We start from the raw sequence: 25309 nt of genomic DNA, 5'->3' as shown, positions 1-25309 counted from the left end.
CCCAGCGCCCCCCAATGGGAACGAGTGCCCCCCCCAGCTGCACCCCAAAACAGGGACATGGTGGCCCCAGACCCCCAACCTGCCGTGGGAGCCCTTGCCCCTCCCCTCCACGGGACCCCTCCCCCAATGTTCCCTGGACCCCCCGTCTCCCCCTCCCCCAGGTTCCCCCCCACGGGACCCATCCCCCCTCCATGTCTCCACCCCCCACCCCCCCCCCCCCAGCGCCCCCCAAGTCTCACCGTGGGGGGGTCGCTCTCGGGAGGGCGGGGGCGGTAGGAGTTGAGCACGACCCCCCCCGGCTCCAGCTCCGGCTCCGGGGGGGGCCCGGGACCCTCCAGCAGCGCCCGCAGCGCCCGCGGCAGCATGGGGCGCCCCACGGCGGGCTCCGACCCACAGCGGGGGGGGGGGGGGAGGGGGGGGCTCAGCCCCACGGGGCGGCCATGGTGGGGTAGCCCTGGGAGAGAGGGGACCGCCCCTCAGCACCCCACTGTGGCTGCCCCACAGCCCCCCAGTGCTCCCAGTGCTGTCCCACAGCCCGCCCCAGTGCTCCCAGCGCCACCCTGTAGCCCACCCAGTGCTGCCATGAGTCCTCCCAGTGCTCCCAGTACAGCTCTGCAGGCTCTCCCGCGCCCCCCCCCCCCCCCCCCGGCTCCTTCGCTCCCAGTAACCCCAACCCCAAGCTCCCAGTGCCCCCACACCCAGTGCTCCCAGTACCTCCCAGTTCCTGTTCCCAGCAAGAACGCTTCCTGCTCCCAGTTCCCCCAGTTCCCTCCCGTGCTCCCAGTCCCTGCTCCCGGTAATCCCGTCCCCCCCAATTCCCGTGCTCCCAAGTCTCCCCAGTTCCTCTTCCCAGTCCCTCCCAGTTCCCCCCCAGTTCCGGCTCCCAGTCCCCCCAGTTCCCCTCCCAGCTCCACCACTTCCTGCTCCCAGTCAACTCCGACAACCCCCAACCCCATGCCCCCAGTCCCCCCAGTCCCTCCTCCCAGTGCTCCCAGTCTCCCCAGTGCTCCCAGCCCCCCCAGTACTCCCAGTCCCTCCCACTCCCCCCAGTTCCCCCTCCCGGCGCCACCACTTCCTGCTCCCAGTCAACTCCGACAACCCCCAACCCCATGCCCCCAGTCCCCCCAGTCCCTCCTCCCAGTGCTCCCAGTCTCCCCAGTGCTCCCAGCCCCCCCAGTACTCCCAGTCCCTCCCACTCCCCCCAGTTCCCCCTCCCGGCGCCACCACTTCCTGCTCCCAGTCCTCCCAGTGCTCCCAGTAAACTCCCACCACCCCCAGCCCCAGTGCTCCCAGTCCCCCCAGAGCCCCCTCCCAGTGCTCCCAGTCCCCCCCAGTTCCCTCCCACCTGTAGCCTTCCTGCCCGCCGGGTCCCGTGGCGCCGCGGGCAGCCGCTAGGGGGCGCTATGGGCGCGGGGGGGGGGGGGGGCGGGGCCGCCGCCAAGACCCGGCGCTGGATCGGGCGGGAGCGGAGCGAGGTCCCCCCGGTCCCCCCCGTGTCCCCAGCTCCCCCCGGCACCGCCCCGCCCCCCCCCTCCCCCGGCCAGCAGGAAACCGCAGGAGGGGAGTGGCTTCCGATGGGGAACCGTCACCTCTGCGGGGGGGGAGGGGGGACACGGGGGATGTGGGGGACATGGGGGATGTGGGGGACATGAGGGACACGTGGGGACACAGAAACACCATCACCACTTTTTGGGGAAAAAAAAAAAACAAGTTTATTTGGCGCAAGGTCATCGGGCTCCATCGTCGGGGTCACGCCCTCTTCTGCTGGGGAGGGGACACGTGAGGTTGGGGACACTTGGGGACATCCGGGGCCGGTGCCCCACGGGGATGGGGACAGGGACAGGGACGTTACCTTGGGATCCTGGTCAGGGTGTGGGGCTGTGGGAGAGAAGAGGGTCAGGGGGCTGCTGCCATCGGGGACACAGGGGCACATGGGAGGATGTGGGGGGATGTGGGGGACACAGGTGGGATGTGGGGACAAGGGGAGGGCTTGGGGACAAGGGGGGACACGGTGGAGACAAGGGAGGATGTGGGGACACGGGGAGACATTGAGGACATGGGGGACACGGGTGGGATGTTAGGACAAGGGGAGGGCTCGGGGACAAGGGGGAACACGGGAGGATGTGGGGACATTGGGGAGACATGGGGACACATGAGAGAACATGGAGATAAGGGGGGACATGGGGACAAGAGGTTGGGGGACACAGGGGACATGGGAATGGGGACAGCTGGGGACACGGGGCAGGTGGGGACACTACTCACAGGTGGGGCTCAGCCAGCGCCAGAGCCCACAGAGGACGAAGGCCACCAGGCAGAGCCCCACCACATCCTCCAGGCCTGGCCCCTCCGCGCCTGCAAGGACAGGGGACACCTCAGCCACCACAGCCACTGGCCCTTGGTGTCCCCAACCCTGGTCCTGGTGTCCCCAGCTCCAGTCCTGGCATCCCTCAGTGTCCCCAACCCTTGTTCTGGTGGCCCTTGATGTCCCCAGCCCCAGTCCTGGCACCCCTTGGTGTCCCCAACCATACGCCTGGTGTCCCTTACACCTTCCAACCATGTCCACAGTGTCCCTTGGTGTCCCCAAGCCCAGCATCCGTCAGCACCGCAATGTCCCCCCCCGTCTTTCCCCACTCACCGGCCACCTCCAGCCGGACGTGGACGCGCCGTGGGGTGGCCAGCGCAGCGTGGGTCACCAGGCAAGTGTAGATGTCCCCATGGTGGTGGGGACGTGCGGGGACCAGGCGAGCTCCGCTGCTGCGGCTGAAGGTGCCATCGGGGCCTTGGCGGTGGCCCGAGGTCCAGGTCTGGGCCACGGTGTCCCGAAGGGCCAGCGGTGGCCCCGAGGCGCTGGCCCGGCGCTGCCACTGCACCTCCACGTCCAGGGGGAAGTAGCCTGAGGTATCGCAGCGCAGCTCGGCCACCGCCCCGGGGGCCACCACCAGCGGTGTGGGGCGCAGCGTCACCTTGGGGGGCGCTGGGGGACAGGGGGGGGACACACTGGTCCACATCCTGTATGTCCCAGGCCATGCAGCCCCTACGGACCAGGGGGCACAGCCCCTAGGGACCTGTGGGGACTAGGGGGGGGGGGGGAAATGGGGCTGGGATGCCCCATAGCGCCCGATCCAGCCCCATGAGGTCCATAGGAGATTAGGGACCAGTCCGATACACCCCATATGGGCCAGTCCTATAGGTCTGATCCCAGTATAACACCCCCAGCCCAGTCTATTCCTACACACAGACACGGGGGGATGCTGGTGCCCAGTCACCCCCCCATGGGGTCCATATAGGATTAGGGACCGGTCCGGAATGGTCCATATGGCCCAGTCCTATCCATCCAATCCCCCATATAACCCCCCCAGCCCGGTCCTCTTCCTTGTATGGGCACTGGGGGTGCCTATACCAGGTACCCCCCCAGGGACCCCCTGGGCTCCCACCCCTGGTCCCATAGGGGCCGTACGGCCCCGGGGGGCGGGCACTGACCGAGGACACGGACGCGCAGGAGCGTCTGAGCCTGGCCATGGGGCAGGAAGACGGAGCAGATGTAGGTCCCCTCGTGGGCGACGGCCAGGGGGGCCAGGCGCAGTGTCACCTCTCTGGCACCCCCCGCCGACGTCCCCAGCAGGAGCTGGACGCCGGGGGTGGCCGTGGGGACGCGAGCGGTGGCCGAGTCGTAGGTGAGGAGGCGGCGGCCGGCGCCGCGGTGCTGGTGCCGCCATTCCAGGGCGAAGGGGCCAGGGGGGGCGGCAAAGGCGCAGTGAAGGTCCAGGGGGGCCCCCGGGGACCCCCTCAGCTCCGGGGTGAGGGTGAAGATGGAGAGAGCTGCTGCAGGGACACAGGGGACACGGGAGTGTGGGGACTTGGGGATTGTGGGGGGGACATAAGGGGGGCAGGGGACACCGGGGACTGTGGGGCTGTGGGGGGACAAGGACCATGGAGGAATGCAGGGGACATGAGAGGGACAGGGGGGTGCAGGGGACACAGGGAACACTGGGGGATGCAGGGGACATGGGGGGACATGGAGGGGACAGGAGGCTGGGGACACCGGGGACTGTGGGGGTGCGGGGACATGGGGACACTGGGGACATGGGGGTGCAGGAGACACCAGGGACTGTAGGGGTGTGAGGACATGGGGGGATTCAGGGAATAAGGGGGATGGGGGGGACAGGGGGACACAGAGAGGCAGGGGGTGTGGGGACACTGGGGACATTGGGGGACATAGAGACTGCAGGGGACATGGGGGGACACAGGGACCTCAGGACACAGGTGGGGACCCAGAGGACATGGTGGTGGACCTGGCAATACACGGGGGCACATGGGGACCGCAGGAACCATGAGGACATGTGGGGGACACGAGGGGCCACATGGACCCCCCCCTTACCGGTGACAGCAGTGGCTGCAGTGGCGGTGGCTGGGGGGGGCTGTCCCTGCAGCAGCGCGGTGACACCGTAGCGGGGGGTCCCCAGCGACGCCACCCACCAGGGCCCCCCCAGGCCGGGGGGGCTGCGGGCGTCAGGGCTCAGGGCGGGGGCCCAGGGCGGGGGGGTGAGCACCGGCACCGTGGGGCTCAGCTCACACTTGGGGGGTGTCCAGGGGGGGCCCCACACCCCAGCGAGGGCACCCCAAGCGTCTGTGGGGAGAGGAAAGGGGTGACAGAGACTCCAGGGTGTGACAGTGACCCCGGGGGGACTTGGGGGGATGACCCCTGAATGTCCCAGGGGGGACCGTGGGTGACACAGGGGGAGGTGACAATGACCTTTGGGGGGGCGGGAGTGGTACCCTGCGGCCACACGGATTGGGGAAACCCCGGGGACTTACCGGTGACATCAAAGGTGACGTCAGGGCCCAGCCCGTGGGGAGTGTCGGGGTTCGGGGGGGGCGCAGGGCCACCCCCCAGGCGCAGCAGGGCCGGGCGCTGGCTCAGGGCCCCCCCCGGGCCCCCCCTGCCCCAGCAGGGTGCAGGGCAGCGCAGGGGAGGGTGGGGGGGGCTCCACATCCGCTGCCCCCCACCCCAACAGGCAGAGCCCTGCGGGAGCAGCGGCGTCAGGGGGGGCACCGGGGGGTCCCCAAGGAGGGTCGCGGTGGGTTGGGGGTGGATGAGGAGCCTGAACGGGGGAGGCCGGAGGGGGGGTCTCAGGGTGGCGGATGTTGGGGGGGTCCCAGGGGTGCCCAGTGGACGGCGGGGGGGGAGAGGAGTCCCATGATGGGGGTTCCCGGGGGGGGTGAACTGGGTGGAGGGGTGTCCCAAATAGGGGATTCTGGGCGGGTCCCAGGGCGGGGGAGCCCCAGGCTGGGGTATGTTGGGGTGTCCCAGGGTGGGGGGGGTCCCATGGGATCCAGGTGTGTGTGTGGGGGGGGTGGGTCCTGGGGTTGGGTGTCCCAGGGGACCCCAGGGTGGGGGGGGATCCCACGTAGGGAGTTCCGAGGGGCCCAGGGTGCGGGGTCCCGGGGTGGGGGTTACCGGAGGGGTGCCGGTGTGGGGGTCCCATGTAGGGGATGGGGCTGGGGGTCCCAGGGCTGGGGGAACGCTGGGGTGTCCCAAGGTGACGGGGGTGGCGGGGTTGGGGGTCCCGGGGCGGGAAAACCCGGGGTTGCGGGGGGGGGGGGGCGTTCCGGGCTGGGGGGGGGGGAGGGGTCCCGGGGTTGGGGGTCCCCGCTCTCACCCAACACCAGCCCCAGCGCCGCCGCCATCGGCCCTTTCGCTTTCTCTTTCCCGCGCCCGCCCCCTCGCCCTGACCACGCCCCCTCGCCCTGACCACGCCCCCTCGCCCTGACCACGCCCCCAGGAGGCCGAGCCGCGCGCACCGGTCAATATTTATCGACGTTAAAAAAAGCCACGAATCGACTCAAATTACAAAAGGGGGGGAAGGAGCGACACGGACCCCCCCGGCCCTCACCCGGGGGGGGGGGGCACCCAGGCGTCGGGGCGGCCCCGGGGTCGGGGGGGGGGTGAGGGGATCGGTTCCCAGCTCAGCGCCGGTCGTTAACACACACACAGCAACACCGACACGGGGGGGGCACCGCCCGGGGGGGCCCAGGCGTCCGGGGGAGATGGGACCTGGGGGACCCTGGCGTCCTTGGGGAGGGGGACACGGCAGGGGACGTGTCTTTGGGCGGGGCGGGTCCCAGGTGGCGTGGGGGGGCTGGGGGGACACGGACCCAGGCTTCCGGGTGCAACAGGACCTGGGTCACTAGCCCCCCCCCCCCAGCCCCTCCTCCTCCACCATCTCCCCCCCCTGCCCCATCACATCTTCCCCCCGGTGAAGCCCAGCTCCCCCCGTGGTGACCCCCCGGCCGGGGCCTCCCGTAACGTCCCCCAGTCCCCTTCTCCTCCTCCTCCTCCTCCTCCTCCTCCTCCTCCTCCTCCTCCTCCTGCCCCCGCCATGATGGGGGGGGGCTCCTTCTTGGGCAGCCCGGGGAGGCCGGGGGGGGCGGACAGGACCCCGGCCAAGCGGTGCCGCCGCTCGCAGTGGCCCTTGTGGCGCATGAAGCTGTCGCGCCACATGAACTTCTTGGCGCAGACCTCGCACTGGTAGGGCTTGAGGCCCGTGTGGGTCTTCATGTGCTCGGTGAGGTGGTGCTTCATCTTGAACTTCTTGTTGCAGACGGGGCAGTCGAAGGGCCGCAGGTTGAGGTGCATGTTGACGTGCCGGTCCCGCATGCTCTTGTGGGAGAAGGCCTTGCCGCAGTGGCACATGAAGATCTTGTTGCCGTCGGCCGCCGCCGCCGCCAGCTGGACGGCACCGTGTTCCACCGGGGCTTGCGGGGGGAAGACCAGGATCTGGTTGCCCTGCATGTCCATGGGCAGGAGGGAGCGCGGCGGGAAGGGCCCGGGGCCGCCGCCACCCCCCGCCTCTTCCAAGCCCTCGTAGGGCGAGGGGAAATCCTCAGAGGACTCGCAGAAGTTCACCTGCTCCTCCAGCTTGGGGGCCAGGGGCCGGGGGGCGGCGGGAGGGGGGGGGGGCGCGGGGGGGTCCCTCGTTCCCCCGGGCGGGTCCTTCCACCGGGTCCTCGTCCTCCTCGCAGGTGAGTACCAGGTCCTCCTGCAGCCACTCCTGCTTGACGTAGACCCACTGCTTCTGCGGGACGATGCTGGGCTGGACATAGAGGGGCCGCCGGGCACTGTCCCCTTCCTCGCTGCCTTCCTCCCCCTCCAGCAGCTCCCCCGGCCCCCCCTTCCCTACCTCCTCGGGGACGCCTTGGGGTGCGTACTTGGGGGGCTCAGCCCCCTCGGCCACCTCACGGGGGCTGAAGTAGTTGCTGCTGCTGGGGGACTGGTTGTCACTGGTGCGACTGGAGTGGGCACGCAAGGAGGAGGAGGAGGAGGAGGAGGAGGAGGTGGTGGAGGAGGAAGAGGAAGGTCCCGGGGCCACCGGGGCGGCCCGGCCTTCCTTGAGGAGCTCGGTGCACTTGTCCACGATGTGCCACATCTGGAGGACGCTCCCCACCGTCAGGAAGTTGACGATCTCCTCAGGGGCCATGGAGAGGCGGCCGGTGTAGGCCGAGCCCAGGACGGTCTCAAAGGCGCCAGGGTCCATGACGTTGGGCAGGACGATGGAGGTCATGTTCTTCAGCAGGACCTGGTCGTGGAAGTAGGGGGAGGAGGCGGCCAGGACGGCGCGGTGGGCGCGGAAGACACGGCCCTGCACGTGGATGGAGATGTCGCAGAGCTTCCCCTCCACCCGCTGCCGGTTGAGGTTGGCCAACAAAGCGCTGGTGATCTCCGGGAAGTCGATGTGGACCAGGCCGCCATCGTTGCCGCCGCCGCACGAGGCCTCCATGGCGCTGCCCCGGCGGCGACGTCCTGGGGAGAGGGCGGTTAGAGGGGGGGGGACCCAGCCCCCAGCACCTATACCCTTCAATTCCACCCCAAATCTTGACTGAAAGCTCTTTAATCTGCCCTGTCACCAAAACCCCTCAACTTGGCCCCAACCTGGTCACCAAACCCCACAAATCCACCTCAACTTGGTCACCAAAAGCTCTTTACCTGCCCCAAATTATCAACTAATCCCCTTTAATTCCACCCCAAAACAGTCACCAAAAAACCTTAATTCTGCCCCAATCTGGAGGCCAAACTCCCTGAACTCTGCCCCAAATTGTCACCAAAAAGCCTTAATTCTGCCCCAGGTCTTCACCAAATCCCTTTAATTTTGTCCCAAACGGTCACCAAATCCCTTCACTCTGTTCCAACTTGTCACCCAAATCATCTCTAACCCCCCCAGAACTCGGCCCAGGTCCTGGCTCAGCTCCCCCTGGCCCCTATAGCCCCACACTTATGCTATAGCACAGCCCCTATAGCCCCACACTTACCTACAGCCCCACACTTATGCTATAGCGCAGCCCCTATAGCCCCACACTTATGCTATAGCGCAGCTCCTATAGCCCCACACTTATCCTGTAGTGCAGCCCCTATAGCCCCACACTTATGCTATAGCGCAGCTCCTATAGCCCCACACTTATGCTATAGCGCAGCTCCTATAGCCCCACACTTACCTACAGCCCCACACTTATGCTATAGCGCAGCTCCTATAGCCCCACACTTATCCTGTAGTGCAGCCCCTATAGCCCCACACTTACCTATAGCCCCACACTTATGCTATAGCGCAGCTCCTATAGCCCCACACTTATGCTATAGCGCAGCTCCTATAGCCCCACACTTATCCTGTAGTGCAGCCCCTATAGCCCCACACTTACCTATAGCCCCACACTTATGCTATAGCCCCACTCTTATCCTATGGCCACCCTATATAGCCCATACATCCCCTATAACCCCACCTGACTCCCCAGTCACTCCAGCCCCTACAGACCCCACAGTCTCCTATAGCCCCAGTCCCTATATGCCCCTACAGCCCAGCCCCCTATGTGCCCCCAGCCCCTATAGACACCACACCCCCTGCAGTCCCAACCCCTATAGCTTCTGGAGCCCTGGCCCCAATACACCCCCACGTCCCCCGCCCCTCTAGCCTTCCACACCCCTACAGTCCCTATACGGCCCCTCCCTATAGCCCCAGCCCCTCTACACCCCCTAGAGACTCCCCTATAGCCCCAGCCCTCACAGCCCAGGCCCCTGCACAGCCTCCCATATCCTCTATACCCCCGGCCTTTACACAGCCCCCCTATAGCCCCTAGAGCCTGACCCCTATAGGATCTCCTATACGCCTCCCCGGTCCCGATACCCCCCCCCATAGCTCCTATACCCCCATAGGCCCTATAGCCCCAGCACCGTACCTCCCCCAGCCCCTACACCCCCGGCCCCTATAGCCTCCCCATAGCCCCTCGCCCCCCTATACCCCAGCCCCCCGCCCCCCCCATAGCCCCTATACCCCCCCCACCCCCCCGCCGGCCCCGCCCCCGCCCCGCCCCCCCGCTCACCCGCGCTCGGGGGCTCAGGGCGCCGCCGCCGCCATCTTGGCGCTCCCCCACCGCCCCCCCCGCAGCCCCGCCCCGCCCCCGCCCGCCTTAAAACGGCCGCAGCCGCCCCCTCCTCCCCCCAGACCCCCCCCCCGGCCGCCGCGGCCCCTTTAAGCCCGCCCGGCCACGCCCACCCACCGCCGCGTCACAGCGCGCAGGCGCCGCCAACGCCCGTGAGGCCCCGCCCACGCGATAGAAGGGCGGGGCCGGCGCTGTTAAAGGGACCGCGGCGGCGGCGCAGTAAGAAAACGGAGCTTTATTGGGCGGGAGCGGGGCTAGACCGGGGTGGGCGGGGCCAGTCCGAAAAGGGGGCGGGGTCAGTCCAAAAAGGGGCGGGGCTAGTCCGAGTCCGAGAGCACGATGATCTCCTCCGGGTCGCACTGCGTCGCCACGCTGGTCTGGAGGGTGGCGGGGGGGTCAGCAGGGGTGTCCCCCCCCCCCCCGGGAAGGTCCTGTCCGTATCCCCCAGGGGTCCCCGTCCCTCCCACCACCCCTCTGGGCTGGGGGACCCTGTTGGGATGGGACCCCCCCAGGGGCAGGGACCCCCAGGAGCCCCCATACAGGACAAGGGACACCCCCCGCCTCCAAGGGGGCACTTTAGGGACACCCCCCCCCATGACAGCACAGGGACACCCCCCTGGACCAGGACAAGGACCGGCAGCAGTCCCCCCAGCAGGACAGGGCCCCCCCACACTCCCTCCCCCAGCAGGACAGTGACCCCCAGGACAGCACAGGTGTATGACCCCCCCCCCAAGTAGGACAGGGCCCCCCAGGACAGGGACCCCTCCTGCCCCCCCCCGCCCCAGATAGGACAGGACAGGGCCCCCCCGACCCCCCCAGGGCCCCGCCTTACCTTGCAGGCCTTAAGGGGCCAAGGGCGGGGGCTGCCCTGGGAGCTGCTCACCAGGTCCCTCCCGGGGGAGTCACCCCGAGTGGAGTCGGGGGGGGGGGGGCTCTGCTGGGGGGGGGGCAGCGCCCCGGGACCCCCCCCCCTCCTCCTCCTCCTCCGAGCCCACACTGTGCACCTCAATGCAGGGGCTGGGGGGGCAACACCGTTACCCCCCCCCGGGCACTGATACCCCCCTGGACCCCATTCTACCCCCCCCTCCCCAGCCCCGACACCCCCCCCTCAGACCCCACTACCCCCCCCAGACTCCCACTACCCCCCCCGGACTCCGTTACCCCCAAGATCCCCCCCCGGGACCCAGCCTGGCACCACCCAGACCCTCCCCTGGACCCCCCCTGAACCCACAAGACACACCCCCCCCAGGAACCCCAGACCTCCTCCCCCCGGACCCTGCCTGGGACCCCCAGGCCCCTTCTGGGACCCCTGGGACGCACAGACCACCCCCCCAGGGACCCCCCAGACCCTCCCCAGCCTCCCCACCTGGCTCCGGGGGGCAGGTCCAGCCGGCTCCGCTTGCAGGGTGGGGGCTCGGTGCCGCCGTTAAAGCTGGTGGAGCTGATGGCCATGCCCCCCCCCACGTCGCCACTGTCCTCCCCCTCCCCATTTTCCAGGGGCTGGGGGCTGGCGGGGGGGGGGCGTTTCCCTTTTTGGGGGGTTCGAATCCAGAGCGGGCAGTGGCCCCCCTCGCCCAAGCCCGGCTCCGGGGGGGCCGTCCAGGGGGATACGGCCCCCGGGGAGGTGGGGGCTGGCGGTGTGGGGGCGTGGGAGGGCTGTGGCGAAGGGGGGGCGGCTTTAGGGATGGCCTCAGAGCCTCCAGGGGCAGGGGGGGGACATGGGGAGGCCGGGGGGGTCTCGCCGGGTTCCAGGGGCAGGGGCTCAATCTCCAGCACGAAGAGCTCGGGGGGGGGGCTCCAGCTGGGGGGGCGCTTCCTCACCTCCCCCCCCGCCTCCTCCTCCTCCTGCGGGGTCACCGTCACCCCCTCGTCCTTGGCTGGGGACGAGCAGCGTCGGGGGCTCTGCTGGCCCGAACCAGTGTCACCTGGGGGGGGACACAATGGGGGGGGTTTAAGGGGGTGACATCCCCAACCAGTGTCACCTGGAGGGGGGGATATACGGCAGCAGTTTGGGGGGGTGTGTGACATCCCCAACTGGTGTCACCTGGGGGGGATGTATGGGGGGGAACTTTAGGGGGCTCCCCGTGTCCCCGCCGGGCACTACCCACCCGGCGTGGTGGCCGCCTCGTTACCTTCATCGCCACGTTCCTCCTCTTCCTCCTCCTCAACTTTGCCCTGGTTGCCCTCAGCCTCCTCAGACTCATCTTCTTCCTCTTCTTCTTCCTCCTCTGAGTCCTCCTCCTCCGACTCTTCCTCCTCCTCCTCCTCCTCTTCCTCCTCCTTCCCCGCGCTCTCCTGTTGGAGGCAGGGTTTCAGGGGGAGGTTGTCCTCATCCCCGTCCCCGTCCCCATCCCCCCTCACCTGGGCGGGGGCTGGGGGAGGTGTTGGGGGACCCCCAGGGGTGTGCGAGGGGGGTCCCTGCTGCCGGGCCGCTCGCTTGCGCCCGCGCTCTTCCTCCTCGCTCTCGTCCTGCAGCTGGGCATAGTGGGAGATGACACTGTCCAGCCGCGTCAGGGCCACTGTCCGGTTCTTCCGCAGCCGTTTGGCCAGTTCGGGGTCCACCAGGGCCGGGTCCGTCCCTGCAGGCAGCAGGGGAGGGTCGGGGGGAGGGCCAGGGGGGTGATGCCACCACAAACCCCTCCTGATCCGGCCTCTAAGTTCCAGCACCCTCCAGGAGCTCACCACCCCTCTACAAGCTCCACACATCTCCAGGATCTCTGTGGCGGAGTCTCTCTCCATGAGTTCCACCACCCATTCGTTCAGCTCCATCACCCCTCCAGGACCTCCACCACCCCTCTCCATGAGCTCCATGGCCCACTTGTTCAGCTCTATCACACCTCCAGGAGCTCCACCATCCCTCCAGGAGCTCCACCACCCATTTGTTCAGGTCCATCACCCCTCCAGGAGCTCCACCACCCCTCTCCATGGACTCCATGGCCCACTTGTTCAGCTCTATCACCCCTCCAGGAGCTCCACCACCCCTCCAGGAGCTCCGCCGCCCCTCCAGGAGCTCCACCACCCATTTCTTCAGCTCCGCCACCCCTCCATGATCTCCCCTGTCCCTCCAGGACCTCCCCTGTCCCTCACCGGGCCGATACTGGTCAGTCAGGTGGCTGCCGAAGTTGTAGACGAGGTCGAGGTGGCGCCGCTCCTGCAGGCGGTTGCCCACCTCCCGGAAGGCATCCTGGGCCATGCTCTCCATTTGCCGCCGGGCCAGGCCCAGGCTGTGGCGGGCGCTGGCCTTCTGGATGACCTTGAGGATGTCGGTGTAGTCAGGGAAGGCCTCGGGGCGGTTGATGAAGCGCTCGATGCGGCGGTTGACCTCGGGGTAGCGGGTGCCGCGGTAGGGGATGCGCTGCTCGATGACGCGCCCCGTCAGGCTGCTGCAGCGCTTGAGCTGGCAGAGCCGCTCGAAGATCCTCATCATCCTCCTCTTGAGGCGGCTCTCCTGCAGATACGGCGAGTCCTCGCTGTCCAGCTCGGCCAGGTCCAGCTCCCGCTCCTGCAGCCGCCGGATCTCCCCCGTGTAGACGCGTAGCAGGTTCTCCAGATATCGGATCTGGCGCTTGGAGCCCCCCGGGGAGGCGGCGGGGGGCGCAGGGGTGGCATCGGGCGGCGTCGGGGATGGGGAAGCGGTGGTGGGGACGGCGGGAACGGGGACGGGGGCCAGCTTGCGGCGCAGGGTGTGGGCCTTGAGGAGGGTGCAGAGCTCATTGATGTAGACGTAGACCTTGTTGGGACGGGCACGGACGCGGCCCAGGCAGCGGCTCAGGACGTTGCGGAGCTCGGCCGAGGACAGGAACTCGGGGGTGGCCTTTTGGTGACGCCCCAAGAGGAAGGGAATGACCTCAGGGTGCTCCTCTGTCAGGGGGGTGCAGAGCTCCAGGAACTACGGGGGGAGACAGGGGTCAGGGGGGATGGAAACCCTGAGGTGACATGGGGACATCTGGGTGAACAGGGAGGGGACGGAGAGGGGACAGAGACACCCAAGGGGAGATGGAGACCCTGAGGTGGCACCAAGAGGGGGGTAGTGCGGGGGGGGGATGGAGACACCCAAGGAGAACATAAAGAGATGATGGAGGGGGGACAGAGACATCCAGGGGGATGGAGACCCTGAGATGGCATGGGAACACCAAGGGGGTGACAGGGAGGGGATGGAGACCCCAAGGTGACACGGGGACATCTGGAGGAGGGACACAGAGGTGATGGAGGGGGAACAGACGGATGATGGAGGGGGATAGGGACACCCAAGGGGGACAAGGAGATGATGGAGAAGGACTAGACACCCAAGGGGGACATGATACGATGGCGGGGACACAGAGATGATGGAAGAGGGACGGGGACACGAAGGTGACACAAAGACATGGAGAGAAGGACAGAGACAGCGATGTGACATGGAGACACCGAGGTGACACGGAACTGCTGAGGGCCGACAGACACCGAGGTGACACGGAGGGATGAGGTGACAGAGAGACAAGAGGTGGCCTGGGGATGGGAGATGACATGGAGACATGGGGTGCCACAGAGATGACAGCAGGGGACAAAGACCCTGAGGTGACACAGAGACTCCTGGGTGACACCAAGACATGGGGACACCAACGGGGGACAGAGACACGGAGGTGATGGTGGGGGGGATACATGGACACAGAGGTGACACTGAGACAGATGTCCCCAAGGATGTCCCTCCCTGAAGGATGTCCCCACCGCCCCACCCCAACCCCCCTCCCAAGGGGGATGAGGGAAGCAGGACCCATATTGGGGACCTCCCCCCCAGACAGGGGTGAGGGTGGCACCAGGGGGGTGACACCGCAGGGAGGGGACACCCTGGGGGGGACACCCCATCTCACCTCCCCGAAGAGCCGCTCATTCTCCGCCTTGTAGCCGCCCCCCCCTTTCCCCCCACTCTGGGGGGGGGCAGGGCTGCCTGGGGGGGCTCCATTGGGCTGGGGGGGGTCAGGGGGGGCCGCAGAGGGGCCGGGAGGGGTGGGGGGGCGCACAGGGACTCCCTCATCCTCGTCATCCAGCACGATGACGCCGTCGGCTGGGGGGGCCGCCATGGCCGGGGGGAGGGGTCAGGGCTGCGGGCACATCCCAGGGTGGGGGCAGGGGGGTCCTGGGGGAGAGAAGGGAGTCAGCACCCCAACCCCCCCCCCGCACCCCAAATCCCCCCCGAAGGCACACCCCAAAACCCCTCTGCTTCCCCCTGGTCTCCCCCCCCCAAGCCTCTGCACCCCGATATTTGGAGGGCACCCAGGGTTCTGCACCCCAAAATCCCCCCACACCCCACACCCCCAACCCCCCTTAGGCCCTGCACCCCCATATCTGCTGTGTACCCCAAACTCTGCACCCCCCGACTCCTCCACACCCCCTGTCCCCTCCCCCCAGGCTCTGCACCCCAAAATTCACCCTCTCCCCGAGGCTCTGCACCCTGATATTCACAGTGCACCCCGGGCTCTGCACCCCAATATTCCCCTGCACCCCAAACCCCCTGTTCCCCCGGGCTCTGCACCCCAATATTTGCTATGCACCCTGGGCTCTGCCCCCCAGTATTCCCCAGCCTCCCTGGTCCCCATCCCCACAGACTGCACCCCAAAATTAACCTGCTCCCCACAGCCCTCATCCCCCTGTACTCTGCACCCCAAAACTCCCTCACCCCCCGGGCTCTGCACCCCAAAATTCACCTTCTCTCTGAGGCCCTGCACCCCGATATTCGCAGTGCACCCCGGGCTCTGCATCCCCAACACTCACCTGCACCCCAAACCCCCTTCTCCCTGGGGCCCTGCACCCCAAAATTCACCTGCTCCCCACAGCCCTCACCCCCCGGGCTCTGCACCCCAACATTCACCCTCTCCCTGAGGGCCTGCACCCCGATATTTGCTCTGCACCTCGGGCTCTGCCCTCCCCCCTTCCCCGCACCCCAAAACCCCTGTTCCCCCGGGCTCTGCACCCCGATATCCACCGAACACCCCAAACTCTGCCCCCCCCACCCTCCCGGGCCCCGCACCCCGGGATTCAATCTGCGCCCCCCAGGCCCTAACCGCCGGGATCCCCCCGCCCCCCAACGCTCCCCCTTCCCCCCCTGCACCCCAACGCTCTCCCTCGGCTCCCCTCCCCCACCCCCCGCACCCCTCCCCCTTCCCAGTGTCCCCCTCCCGGTCCACCCCTCCCCCTCCTGGTTCTCCCCACCCTTCTCCAGGTGTCCCCTCCCGGTGTCGCCCCCTCCCACTTCTCCCTCCCCGCCCCCCCATTCTCCCTCCCCCACGGTGTCCCTTCCTCCCCCATCCCGGTGTCCCCGTTATGCCCCAGCTCCGGGCCTCCTCCCCCCCCCCCCCCCGCCCCTACCGGTCGCCCCCCCGCAGTCCCCGCCGCGGCTCCGCCCTCGCCCCGCCCCGCCCCGCCCCCGCCGCCGCTCACCCGCCTCCTCGGCCCGTTCCGGCGCCCGAGCGCCGCCACACCGACCGGCCGCCGCCGCCCACTGCGCAGGACCGGAAGTGGGGCCCAGTCGGTCCGGGGCGCGGGCGCCGCCATGACACCGTACAAGGAGGGGCGGGGCGGAGGCGGGGCGGCCAATCAGTGCACCGCCTCTCATCCGGGGCCGCGCGGCGGCGGCGCCATGTTGCCGCACGGCGAGGGAGCGGGAGCGGGCGGCGGCGGCGGACCCTGAGCGCCGCCATTTTCCCGCCACGGGAGCACGTCACGCCCCACCCCCCCACCACCACAGCCCAGGAGGAAGGAGGAGGAGGAGGAGGAGGAGGAGGAGGAAGAAACGGAAACGGCTGCGGGCCAGGCCCGGTACCGGTCCATCAGCGCCGTCCCCGCCGCGGAGCTGTGAGCGGCCGGAGAGGCGGCACTGCGCAGGCGCGCAGGCGGGCGAGAAGATGGCGGCGGCCGGGGAACGCAGCGCATGCGCGGCGATACGGAGGCCGGGAGGGGCTCAGCCGCGCGGGCGCATGCGCAACTGCCGTTATCGCGCGTTGGTGCATGCGCTGTGTCGTTGTTGCGGCTCCGTGCCGGTCCCGCGTTTTGGCGCATGCGCAGTGCCGTCACCGCGCGTTAGCGCACGCGCGGCCTGGCCGCCATTGCGGGGTCCGAGGGCTGAGGGGGCGGAGAGGAGCCCGAGCCCCGCGTCCGGTACAGAACCCTCAACCCGGGGGTAACGAGCCATAATTAATACTACATTGGGCAAAACAAGGGAACTCGGGGCTCCGGGAAGGCGCTGGTGGCTACTGCCTTCAAGCCAACCATAAATCATTAAATAGGAGTAAAAATAATGGCTTCTACCTCAGGTTTTCCCCAAGAAAGAGAGGAAGGAGCTCGGCTCCTCCCGGGCAGCGGGAGGGTTCGGGTGCAGCTGATGCCAACGGCTCCCCCAATTCCCTCAACTCCCTGGGAAAAACAAGGGGAAGGATGAGAAGTGGCTCAATTTGGGGCAAAAATGAAGGCAAATGGGCAATAGAGCTGAAAAAACTGCCACATTTAGTAAATTTGGGTGTAACGTGATGCTGTGGAGCACCGAGAAAAGGACAAAAGCATCATTTAATGCAGATGTGTTAGGGTGGATTTATATAGACATCTAGTCGTATGTATCCTCTTTTTTGCACATGATCCAGGAGAAATCCTGGAGGTTTGGGGGCGTTTGTGACAGTTTGTGGGAAATGGGGCCTGTGGGGCCTTCGTTAACGGCGGGGGGGTGGGTGGGTGGGTGGGTGGGGGTGTGTGATGGCATAATGTATTGTAATAAATGTCACACCCCAGAGGGGTATAAACCACACATTAATTGTGATTGCAGAAGAACCCCCAAATCGCTTGGTTTTGAGGCAAAAAAAGGGACATATCTTTATCAGGGCCCCGACCCTGCCATCCTCCCCCCTGAATTTTAAAAATATATGATTTAATATTGTCAGTTTCCAGCCAAAATGGGAAGAACTGAGGCAAGCACCAACCCAAACCTGCCAGAATTAAAATAAGTAATTGATTTAATCTCTTTAACTATTTTGTCCCAATCCACTTAGTTTTGCCTTTATTAACTCTTTGTTTATTAACAACGATCTCTATTAAAATTACTTAGGGTGGGTGCGGCGGTTTGGCCTCAGATGGCAATGAGGAGCCCCGCAGTGGCCACTCGCTCAGGGCCCCAAACTGGAAGAAAAAGGCAAAACCGGTGAGTTTGGGACAAAGGCGGTTTCACAGACAAGATCCTGGGGGGTGTTAACTCTATCCCTGCCGGAACCAGGACATCATCCACCCCTTGTTCCGTACCGTTCCATGCCATGCCCAGATCTTAGAGTTTCCAATTAAGTGCTGTCTCTTTCCCCTGACATATATATATATCTTTATGTACCTATATATACATACAGATGTAATGTCCTCGGTCCATGGCCCATCGCTCTAAAATGTCCATTGAGTTCATTGAATCCATGACTTTGGAACGTTCTCTCGGGGTGGGAGGATGGGGTGTGTGGGGCTGGGCTGTCTCACAGCTGATGTCTCCAGTGCACAGTCTGTGGGTTGAAGATGTGGCTCCCGGTGACGTTGCAGCTGCTGAGGTCAGTTCCCATCCCTTCGCCGCCGCACGTCATTCCGTTTCCATCGGAGTCCGTCTGTCCTTCGTTTGGGTGGTTCTTACTGTAGCACAACCGATGGCGGTTACAAAAACGAGGACGGCGGTCGTTTAGCCATTAACATCACGCAATTTCATTCTTTGGCTGCTCTCGCCCAAAATGGGGTGTCCCTGTGAGGTACCCATCGACCCTCCCCATCCCCCCCCCATCATCCCCCTCAGGGCCCCAAACCCCCTGAGTCCCCCCAATCCTCCTACAGCCCCCTCAGACACCCCCCCCAAACTCCCTCAACCCCCCAAACTCCCCAGCCCCCCCAACCCCCTCCCAATCCTCCTACAGCCACAGCCCCCCAGAGTCCCCCCCAGACCCCCAAAATCCCCTCAATCCCCCAAACCCCCAGAGCCAATCCTCCTACAGCCCCTCCAGAGCCCCCCCAATCCCCCTACAGCCACCACAACCCCCCCAGAACCTCCCTATCTTCCTACAGCCCCCCCAGCCCCACTAGAGCCTCCCCCAACCCCCCCAAACCAGGGGGGCAGGGGGTGTCAGTGCATTGGAAGTTGTAGGAGCCACCGGGGGGGGCCTGGGGAGGGGTAAAAATTGGGGGTGGTGAGGAGGGGCATCCCTAAAATATCGGGGTTGCTGGTTTGGGGGGGGGGGGGGGAAGGAGGCAGCAGTGGGACACCCCCCCCCCGGGTCCTGCCCTGAGGGGAAGCTGTAAGAGACCCTCCGTATCCTGCCTGGGTTTTGAGGGGGGCACCCCCAGGCTGGGGAGTGCAGGGGGGAGGCTGGGCACCCCCAGAGCCCCCCCCGACGTTACCTATTGGGCAGAGGGCGGCCGGGGCCGCTTACCTGCTGTCAGTGAGCGGGGTGGGGGGGGGTGGCAGGGTGCACCCCCATAGGAAAGCGGGGGGCAGCGGGGGGGGGGGGGGAGGGGCACCTGCATGTGCAGCCCAAAGAGCCCCTTGCGATTCTTCATCTCCTGGCCCAAGATAAACCTGGGGGTCGGGGGGGGCTGCTGGGGGGATTTGGGGTGTTGAGAGCTAAACATGAAGGGGGAGAGGGAACATCGGGAAGGGGGGGCTGTGGGAGGGGACCTGATGGGTGGTTGAGGGGGTTTGTGGGAGGGTCTTGGGGGGGTCTGTAAGGGGCTTTGGGGTAGTTTGGGGGAGCTCTTGATGGGGCTGAGATACGAACCTGGGGGGAAGGGAGGGATGTGGGGGAAGCAGGGGGGGCTTTGGGATGGTTTGAAGGGTTGGGGAGGGGTCTTTTAGGGGCTTGGGGGGGCTGGGGGCTTGGGAGGGGGGCTTTGGAGGAGGCTTTGAGATGAACCTGGGGGGCTGGGGGTGCTTTGTGGGGTTCGTGAGGGGCTTTGTGGGGGGGCTGGGGGCATTCAGGGGCATCGGGAAGGATTTAGGGGTGCTGGGGGGGGTTGGGGAGGTCAGGAGGGTTTTGAGGGGGCACCCAGTTGTCCTTGTGGGCACTGAGAGCCCCCAGCAGCTGCCCATAGCGCTCCCCTTTGAGTACCCGGAGAGCTCGGGCTGAGCGAGGAATCGGTGCCGAAGTCAGGAACGGAACCCAGGGCTGAGCAGCCTTTCGTGGGCTCTGACTGGAAAAGGGAATATTTCTCAAATTGAAAATTGGCTTTTACTCCTCTTTGGGAATCCCGCCAGTAAAACAGGCTCGTGTTTGGCCACGGGAACCTTTTACTGATCCGCCTCAGTCCGAGGGCTGGATTTGCTAACTGCAACGGGGCTACGAAAAGGTAATACTCAACACCGTGGCTTTTATTGCTGTTTGTTGGATTTCAAATGCAGCCTCACCTCCGTGCCTGGGAAGATCATGGAACAGATCCTTCTGGATGCCAGATCCTCCGATGCTTGGGCACACGGAGGCCACGGAGATGATTCAAGATAGCCAGCATGGCTTTACTGGGGGCAGGTCCCGCCTGACTGACCCAGTGGCCTTCTATGATAGAGCGACTAGGTCAATAGATAAGGGACGACCCATGGACATGATCTATCTAGACTTCAGTAAGGCCTTTGACACAGTCCCTCACAACATCCTGCTCCCCAAATTGGAGGGATACGGATTGGATGGGTGGACTGTTCAGTGGGTAAGGAATCGGCTGGATGGTTGCACCTGGAGGGTGGTACTCAATGGCTTGAAGTCCAGCTGGAGAGCAGTGACAAGCGGTGGCCCTCAAGGGTCCGTGCTGGGACCGGTACTGTTTAACGTTTTTACCAATGACATAGAGGGATTGAGAGCACCATCAGCAAGTTTGCAGATGACACCAAGCTGTGTGGTGGTGTTGATACACCAGAGGGACAGGATGTCATTAAGGGGGACCTGGACAGGCTGGAGAGGTGGGCCCAGATGAACCTCATGAGGTTCAACAAAAGCAAGTGCAGGGTCCTGCACCTGGGCAGGAACAATCCTTGGTATAAATACAGACTGGGGGATGAGGTATTGGAAAGCAGCCCTGAGGAAAGGAACTTGGTGGTGATGATGGAGGAGAAGCTGGACATGAGCAAGAATGCTTTGAATCCGGCGTCCCCTTCCTCCTCTCAAGGAATGAAACCCCTCAGCCAGCCGCGCACCACCAGCGGGTTGTTCCCTTTGGCGCACCCAGGCCTGGAGAACGTCCACTGTTGTGCTCCGGCCTGGCTGGTTCATCAGCCACCTTGAAGCAACACCTTGCCAAAGCTGAAGCAGCCTTTCTGGTGCCCAGGGAGGAAACGGGCTACAGTCAGTCCATTTTGTAATGTCCATTGGCACGTGGCCGTTACCGACTCGGAAAAGACAGCAATGAGACATTGATATCAAAGTCACTCAGCGCAGTGTAGCTCTACAACAGCCGCTGGGCTTGATGCACCACCAAAACAAGCTGCCTACAGGTCTGCAGCTCTTCATCTTCCCTCAACAGAAAAAGCAGAGGAGTCAGGTGCAGTCGAGGCCAACCAAATCCAAGTGTTTCCATGGGGTTGGTGACCGAGAAGGACACCAGCAGTGACACCTCCTTCCCGTGAAACACACGTGCTGTTCAGCCAGTATCACTCCGGCTGTGATAACCTGACGCGGGCTCATCGCCCACACCCATCCGAGAGCTACGGCTCCTGCTTTTTCAGGTTGGACTTCGACTCCATGTCGGGTTTGCGACACCGACAGCACCGTTCCAGCGCTCTCTCCTCTAGATACGGCACAGGTATTCGCCGAAGACACCCGGGACACGAACCCTCGAGAACCTGCCGTCAACAAAGGATGTACAAGGAGAGGAGAAGCCGGGTTACCGTGCACGGGGGAACCTTGTAAGGCCTTGGGCCAAAACCCTACAGGTTCTTTCGGAGTTTTCATCCCGGTCGTCTGCCACAATCCGGAGACTGTAGCGTCTGGAACGGTTACTAACCCAAAGGAATATCCTTGCTTAGGAGTGTCTAATTGTGCACGCTCAACCAAAGCGTTGCTGCCGCCATCAAAGGCTGCTTCTTGTGGCTTGCTCCCCCGCCAGGCAACTTTCTTCCTAGGTCAGTTCCACCCGTGTCTCCTTGTCACCCGTGCTGTAACTCCTTTCCATTCTGCCGCCTCTCCTTTATTCACCACCCGCACACGGGGTCCCCAGATCACAGCCCCAGTTGCCCTCCAGGTGCTTGCTGGGGCGCCTACATTTCCCAGAGCGCTTGTCACCGCTGGCGTCATCACGGGGCGGAGCGAGGCAGGCCCTCCTCTCAAAAACTGCATTTTGGTACTTTTTGTCACCGCTACGCTCTCCGCATCGGATCCGGATCATTTTGTGACTGGAGACTTTCCCACAGCTGCTCACAAACACCAGCCCCGACTCGCCCTCCCCAGGGAAAAGCACTGGGAGCCGAAGGGAGAGCTGGAAAAGGAGACACCACATGCAAGTTCCAGGTGTTCAAACCTCCCTTCCCATTGCTGTGTGACCCCAACAGCACCGGGACACGCGCTGTGACGTCACAGTGCGTCTCCGTGGCGAGCCAAGGCTCTACCCAGGGACACCGGGCAGCCGGCACCACATCCTCCGCTACCCTCTCCCTGCTGCCCTCGCCGCTCCGCGACCGCGATCTGCAGCACCCACTGATCCTCGCACCAGCCCCATGGCCACGGCTGAGCAAGGTGAAGCCTCGCTGCTCCTCCCGGGGGGCTCCGCGCCGCCGCCGGGGAAGCCCCTCAGCAGCTCTCCCGCTCTTGCCCTAGGCTGTGGAGCCACCAACGACACGAACGGACCCTGGGTGGGCACCTGGAGACCCCACCGCCCGCGCGGTCCCGTCCTGGCCCAGTTCACCAGCCCGGGACCCAAGTACGGCATCCTTGGGACAACAGGTAACAGCAATGGAGTGAGGGGGACGGCAGGGCCACCGCCTCCGGGGGACACCGGCCACAGCACGGCCACCGCCTCCAGGGGACACCGGCCGCATCATGGCCACCACCGGGGGACTCCGGCCACAGCACGGCCACCGCCTCCGGGGGACTCCGGCCACAGGAGTCCTCTCACAGCCTTCTGTCCCCAGGGCACCTGGCTCACAATCCCACCAAAACCAAAGCGCCCGCCTATAGCATCCCACTGGCCAAACTGCCACCGGTCACCAGCTGCTCTCCGGGTCCCCGCTACTTCGTGCCACCCGAGATCACCAGGAACGGGAAGTACGTCTCTCCCGCACAGCACATCTGCGGGCTCCCCAGGATAAAGACGGAGATCACCCCTGGGCCCAGTGAGTATTTCTCCAGCACCTCTGCCCGGCACCACCCCGTGCTTCTGCCCCTGCCACCGGGCTGCGGAGCCCTCAGCCGGCGCCCTGCCTGGGCTCCAGAGGGTTCCAGAGAGAGGGCCAACAGGGCTGAGCGCCTCCTCCTGAGCCGGCCTCTTGGGCTGGAGGGGAAGCCCCAGCTTCACCGCTTTGCTCCCCTTCTCCCCTGCCCCAGGCGACTACGCCACCGAGAAGGCCAACAGGCAGATCTTCAAGCGCCCGCCGGAGCAGCCCATGGCTTTCCGGCACAAGGAGGCACAAAGCCAGACGCCAGGTGAGGAGCTGGGGGGACGTGCCCGCACTCCCAGCCGCCTCTCCCCGCCAAAACATCTGCCGGGCACCTTCGCCCAGACCCTGGGGACAGCCGGCACAGCGGGACACCACCCTCTCCCCACAAGCTGCTTTCCGGCCCCGAGCACCCGCTTCTCACAGCCCCCACCCCAGGACCAAGCTCAGGCTGGGAGCTGCCGACGCCGGCAAGGGACACCCCTCCTGCCCCGCTCCCCGCGGCGCTCACACCTCTGACCCTTCCCCTCCAGGTCCGGGCACCTACACCCTGCCCAGGCTGGTGGGGCCCAACACCACCTACACCACCGCCAGCCCCTGCTACTCCATGGTGGGCAAGGGGAAGCGCGGCGGCTTCGCCGAGGACCTCGCCAGGGTGAGCTGCTCTCCTCCCCTCTCTCCCGGCCCCCGCTGAAGCAGCAGAGCCCCACAGGCCACAGCTCCCCCGGCTCTCTGCTGGTGACCCAAGCAGCTGCCCTTGTTGCCACCGCTTCTCTGGCCGGCTGGCCCGCCCGGGCACCCGGCACACATCAGCGCTTGCCCTGTTGCCCCCCTCTCTTACAGACGCCCGGGCCGGCCGCCTTCCCCAAAGTGGAAGTGGACGTCTACAAGACAAAGTCCCCCACCTACAGCATGGCCAGCAAAGCGGGAGCGGGAGGCGACCGCACGGTGAAGCCGGGGCCAGCAGACTACCGTGTGGGGAGGGTAAGGCAGCCCCCCGCCCGACCCCCCCTCTAGAGCTCCACCACCACCAGCCCCGATGCCTCTCCCCCTCCCCACGGGGCTCCCCAGACCCCCCGGCCGCTCTCCGCAGGGACGGGCCGCAGGACAGCGGCCTCATCCCCGTCCTTGCCCACAGCCGGGCACAGGGAGCCCAAGGAACACATCTGTGCCCTTCCCCGGCTCCGCCGTTCCCTGCTGACGGGCGCTCACACGCCACACGCTCTTCAGGAGGACACCCCACCAAAGAGGGGACGAGCAGACCCCAGAGCGGCCCTTGCTCACGCCCTGGCGACCAGCTGGGAGGGCAGGGGGCTTCCAGCAAAGCCCGGCGGGTGCCAGAGGGGCTGCGGACCTGCAGCCAGACACAGCCCTGGCCTGGCCCTGCCCGCCGGCCTGGGCATCTCGCCCCCTTTGGTGGCAAACACAAGAGCCTGCCTTTGCGCGGCCGCCTAGAAACCCTGGAGGGATGTGTCCCACCCAGGGCAGGTCTTCCCGAGAGCCAGGCACCACGCTCACCTCCTGAGAGCTTTTTCTCTCTTCCCCTTCCAGGTGACGCTGATCAAGCCCGAGGCCCCCGCTTCCACCTTCGGGCTCCGGCATTCCCTCTACACGGCTCCTCTGATCCCGCCTCCCGTCTGACCAGCCCAGACCCCACACACCGCCTCCCGCTGCTCCCGCGGGGGAAAACCCCACGGATTCGGGTCCGCTCCCCCGAGACCTGCCGTTCACACGCCCTCAGCAGCTCACTCCTTTGACCGAGTCTTCCCTTTCCCACCCTGTTCCTCAGCTTTGCTGACGGTACACGGTAGATATTCGCTGTTTCGCCCGTGTTCGCTGTTCTGTTCGCTCCAGTGTTAACTGTTAGTTAAGAAGAATAAAATCTGTTCTCTGCAGGAGCCCTGCGCTCCCCATCCCTCCCGCCCTCCCCTCGCACACAGCCCTTTCTCACAACGGGCAGCGTTGGACTTTGGACCCCATTTTTTCCCATCTATTCTTTCCCCCAGGTTTAGCACAGCAGGAAGACCAAGTGCTTCCCCAGGGACAATTTCCCCTCTCGCTGTTACACAGGAAGCCTCAGGAGAGGCTCCCGACCATCCATCCTTGGTTCAGGAGCCTCCCGTGAGCTCAGACGCTGCTGACAAACCCTCACCAGGGTCTGTCTTCGGTTTTTTTTCACACGCCCAGGGTTTCAACGTCCTGCTAATTGAGATGGCTCCCTGCTGTCGTTAGCTCATAGCGCTAAGGACCAGCTCCTCACGCGTCATTTACAACCAAGAGGCTTTTGGCCAACTTCTCCTCAGACGGGACCAGAGCCTTATTGTTTGTACCTCCCCCTTTGCACCAGCAGCTCCTCACAAACCTTTGCCCCTTCTCCCGGTCGCTCTCTCTGATCCCCGAACCCCCTGCGCCCGCCGCCATTCCCCTTCCCTCCCCGCTCCCCACGGCAGCCCAGGCCTCGTGGCGGCCGCTCGGCCACAGGGTTGGGTCCTGCCCGGGCTCCCCAAGAACAGTCGCCCCCCCGGGGCTCCCCACGCTCCTCAGCGG

The 25309-nt window shown here is 65.7% G+C and overlaps 4 protein-coding genes across 4 annotated transcripts; 1 reads left to right on the top strand and 3 right to left on the bottom strand.

Moving 5' to 3' along the window:
- Positions 1 to 1691: 1691 nt before the first annotated feature.
- Positions 1692 to 5017, bottom strand: TAPBP (TAP binding protein). The gene is made up of 7 exons (XM_074167090.1): positions 4816 to 5017; positions 4379 to 4627; positions 3481 to 3819; positions 2636 to 2974; positions 2263 to 2352; positions 1853 to 1878; positions 1692 to 1761 (listed from the first exon to the last, which is right to left on the bottom strand). Exons 1-7 carry the CDS (start codon positions 4991 to 4993, stop codon positions 1750 to 1752), a joined length of 1233 nt encoding a protein of 410 aa, XP_074023191.1. The 5' UTR covers positions 4994 to 5017; the 3' UTR covers positions 1692 to 1749.
- Positions 5018 to 5980: 963 nt separating this feature from the next.
- Positions 5981 to 7778, bottom strand: ZBTB22 (zinc finger and BTB domain containing 22). The gene is made up of 3 exons (XM_074167088.1): positions 7000 to 7778; positions 6380 to 6962; positions 5981 to 6073 (listed from the first exon to the last, which is right to left on the bottom strand). The coding sequence occupies exons 1-3, from the start codon at positions 7776 to 7778 to the stop codon at positions 5981 to 5983; spliced, it is 1455 nt and encodes a 484-aa protein (XP_074023189.1).
- A 1870-nt stretch (positions 7779 to 9648) lies between these two features.
- Positions 9649 to 14486, bottom strand: DAXX (death domain associated protein). Its single transcript, XM_074167087.1, has 7 exons — positions 14427 to 14486; positions 14277 to 14333; positions 12517 to 13318; positions 11562 to 12008; positions 10796 to 11354; positions 10262 to 10446; positions 9649 to 9806 (listed from the first exon to the last, which is right to left on the bottom strand). Exons 1-6 carry the CDS (start codon positions 14484 to 14486, stop codon positions 10332 to 10334), a joined length of 2040 nt encoding a protein of 679 aa, XP_074023188.1. The 3' UTR covers positions 9649 to 9806; positions 10262 to 10331.
- Positions 14487 to 21689: 7203 nt separating this feature from the next.
- Positions 21690 to 24659, top strand: LOC141477918 (ciliary microtubule associated protein 1A-like). Its single transcript, XM_074167091.1, has 7 exons — positions 21690 to 22124; positions 22206 to 22331; positions 22520 to 22720; positions 22932 to 23030; positions 23296 to 23417; positions 23606 to 23746; positions 24314 to 24659. The coding sequence occupies exons 1-7, from the start codon at positions 22106 to 22108 to the stop codon at positions 24401 to 24403; spliced, it is 798 nt and encodes a 265-aa protein (XP_074023192.1). The 5' UTR covers positions 21690 to 22105; the 3' UTR covers positions 24404 to 24659.
- The last annotated feature ends 650 nt before the right edge of the window (positions 24660 to 25309 follow it).

This window comes from Numenius arquata, unplaced genomic scaffold (assembly GCF_964106895.1).
Source record: "Numenius arquata unplaced genomic scaffold, bNumArq3.hap1.1 HAP1_SCAFFOLD_881, whole genome shotgun sequence".
NCBI classification, from domain to species: Eukaryota; Metazoa; Chordata; class Aves; order Charadriiformes; family Scolopacidae; genus Numenius; species Numenius arquata.
Note: the sequence above shows the minus strand (reverse complement) of the source record. Positions and strands in the feature narration are given on the sequence as shown.

What these genes read in the sequence shown, in the direction of transcription:
- TAPBP (XM_074167090.1), bottom strand. Translation starts at nt 4,993, where the DNA reads ATGTGGAGCCCCCCCCACCCTCCCCTGCGCTGCCCTGCACCCTGCTGG. An exon ending in CCTGCGCGTCCGTGTCCTCG is followed by an intron (nt 2,975 to 3,480) that starts GTCAGTGCCCGC and finishes CCTGTCCCCCAG; the next exon opens with CGCCCCCCAAGGTGACGCTG. An exon ending in GCGCTGGCTGAGCCCCACCT is followed by an intron (nt 1,879 to 2,262) that starts GTGAGTAGTGTC and finishes TCTCTCCCACAG; the next exon opens with CCCCACACCCTGACCAGGAT.
- ZBTB22 (XM_074167088.1), bottom strand. Translation starts at nt 7,778, where the DNA reads ATGGAGGCCTCGTGCGGCGGCGGCAACGATGGCGGCCTGGTCCACATC. An exon ending in GAGGAGGACGAGGACCCGGT is followed by an intron (nt 6,963 to 6,999) that starts GGAAGGACCCGC and finishes GGACCCCCCCGC; the next exon opens with GCCCCCCCCCCCTCCCGCCG. An exon ending in AGGAGCCCCCCCCCATCATG is followed by an intron (nt 6,074 to 6,379) that starts GCGGGGGCAGGA and finishes CCCCTCCCCAAG; the next exon opens with GACGCCAGGGTCCCCCAGGT.
- DAXX (XM_074167087.1), bottom strand. Translation starts at nt 14,486, where the DNA reads ATGGCGGCCCCCCCAGCCGACGGCGTCATCGTGCTGGATGACGAGGAT. An exon ending in ATGAGCGGCTCTTCGGGGAG is followed by an intron (nt 13,319 to 14,276) that starts GTGAGATGGGGT and finishes CTCCCCCCGTAG; the next exon opens with TTCCTGGAGCTCTGCACCCC. An exon ending in GGAGGAACGTGGCGATGAAG is followed by an intron (nt 11,355 to 11,561) that starts GTAACGAGGCGG and finishes GTCCCCCCCCAG; the next exon opens with GTGACACTGGTTCGGGCCAG.
- LOC141477918 (XM_074167091.1), top strand. An exon ending in GGCACAAAGCCAGACGCCAG is followed by an intron (nt 23,031 to 23,295) that starts GTGAGGAGCTGG and finishes CTTCCCCTCCAG; the next exon opens with GTCCGGGCACCTACACCCTG. An exon ending in CAGACTACCGTGTGGGGAGG is followed by an intron (nt 23,747 to 24,313) that starts GTAAGGCAGCCC and finishes TTCCCCTTCCAG; the next exon opens with GTGACGCTGATCAAGCCCGA.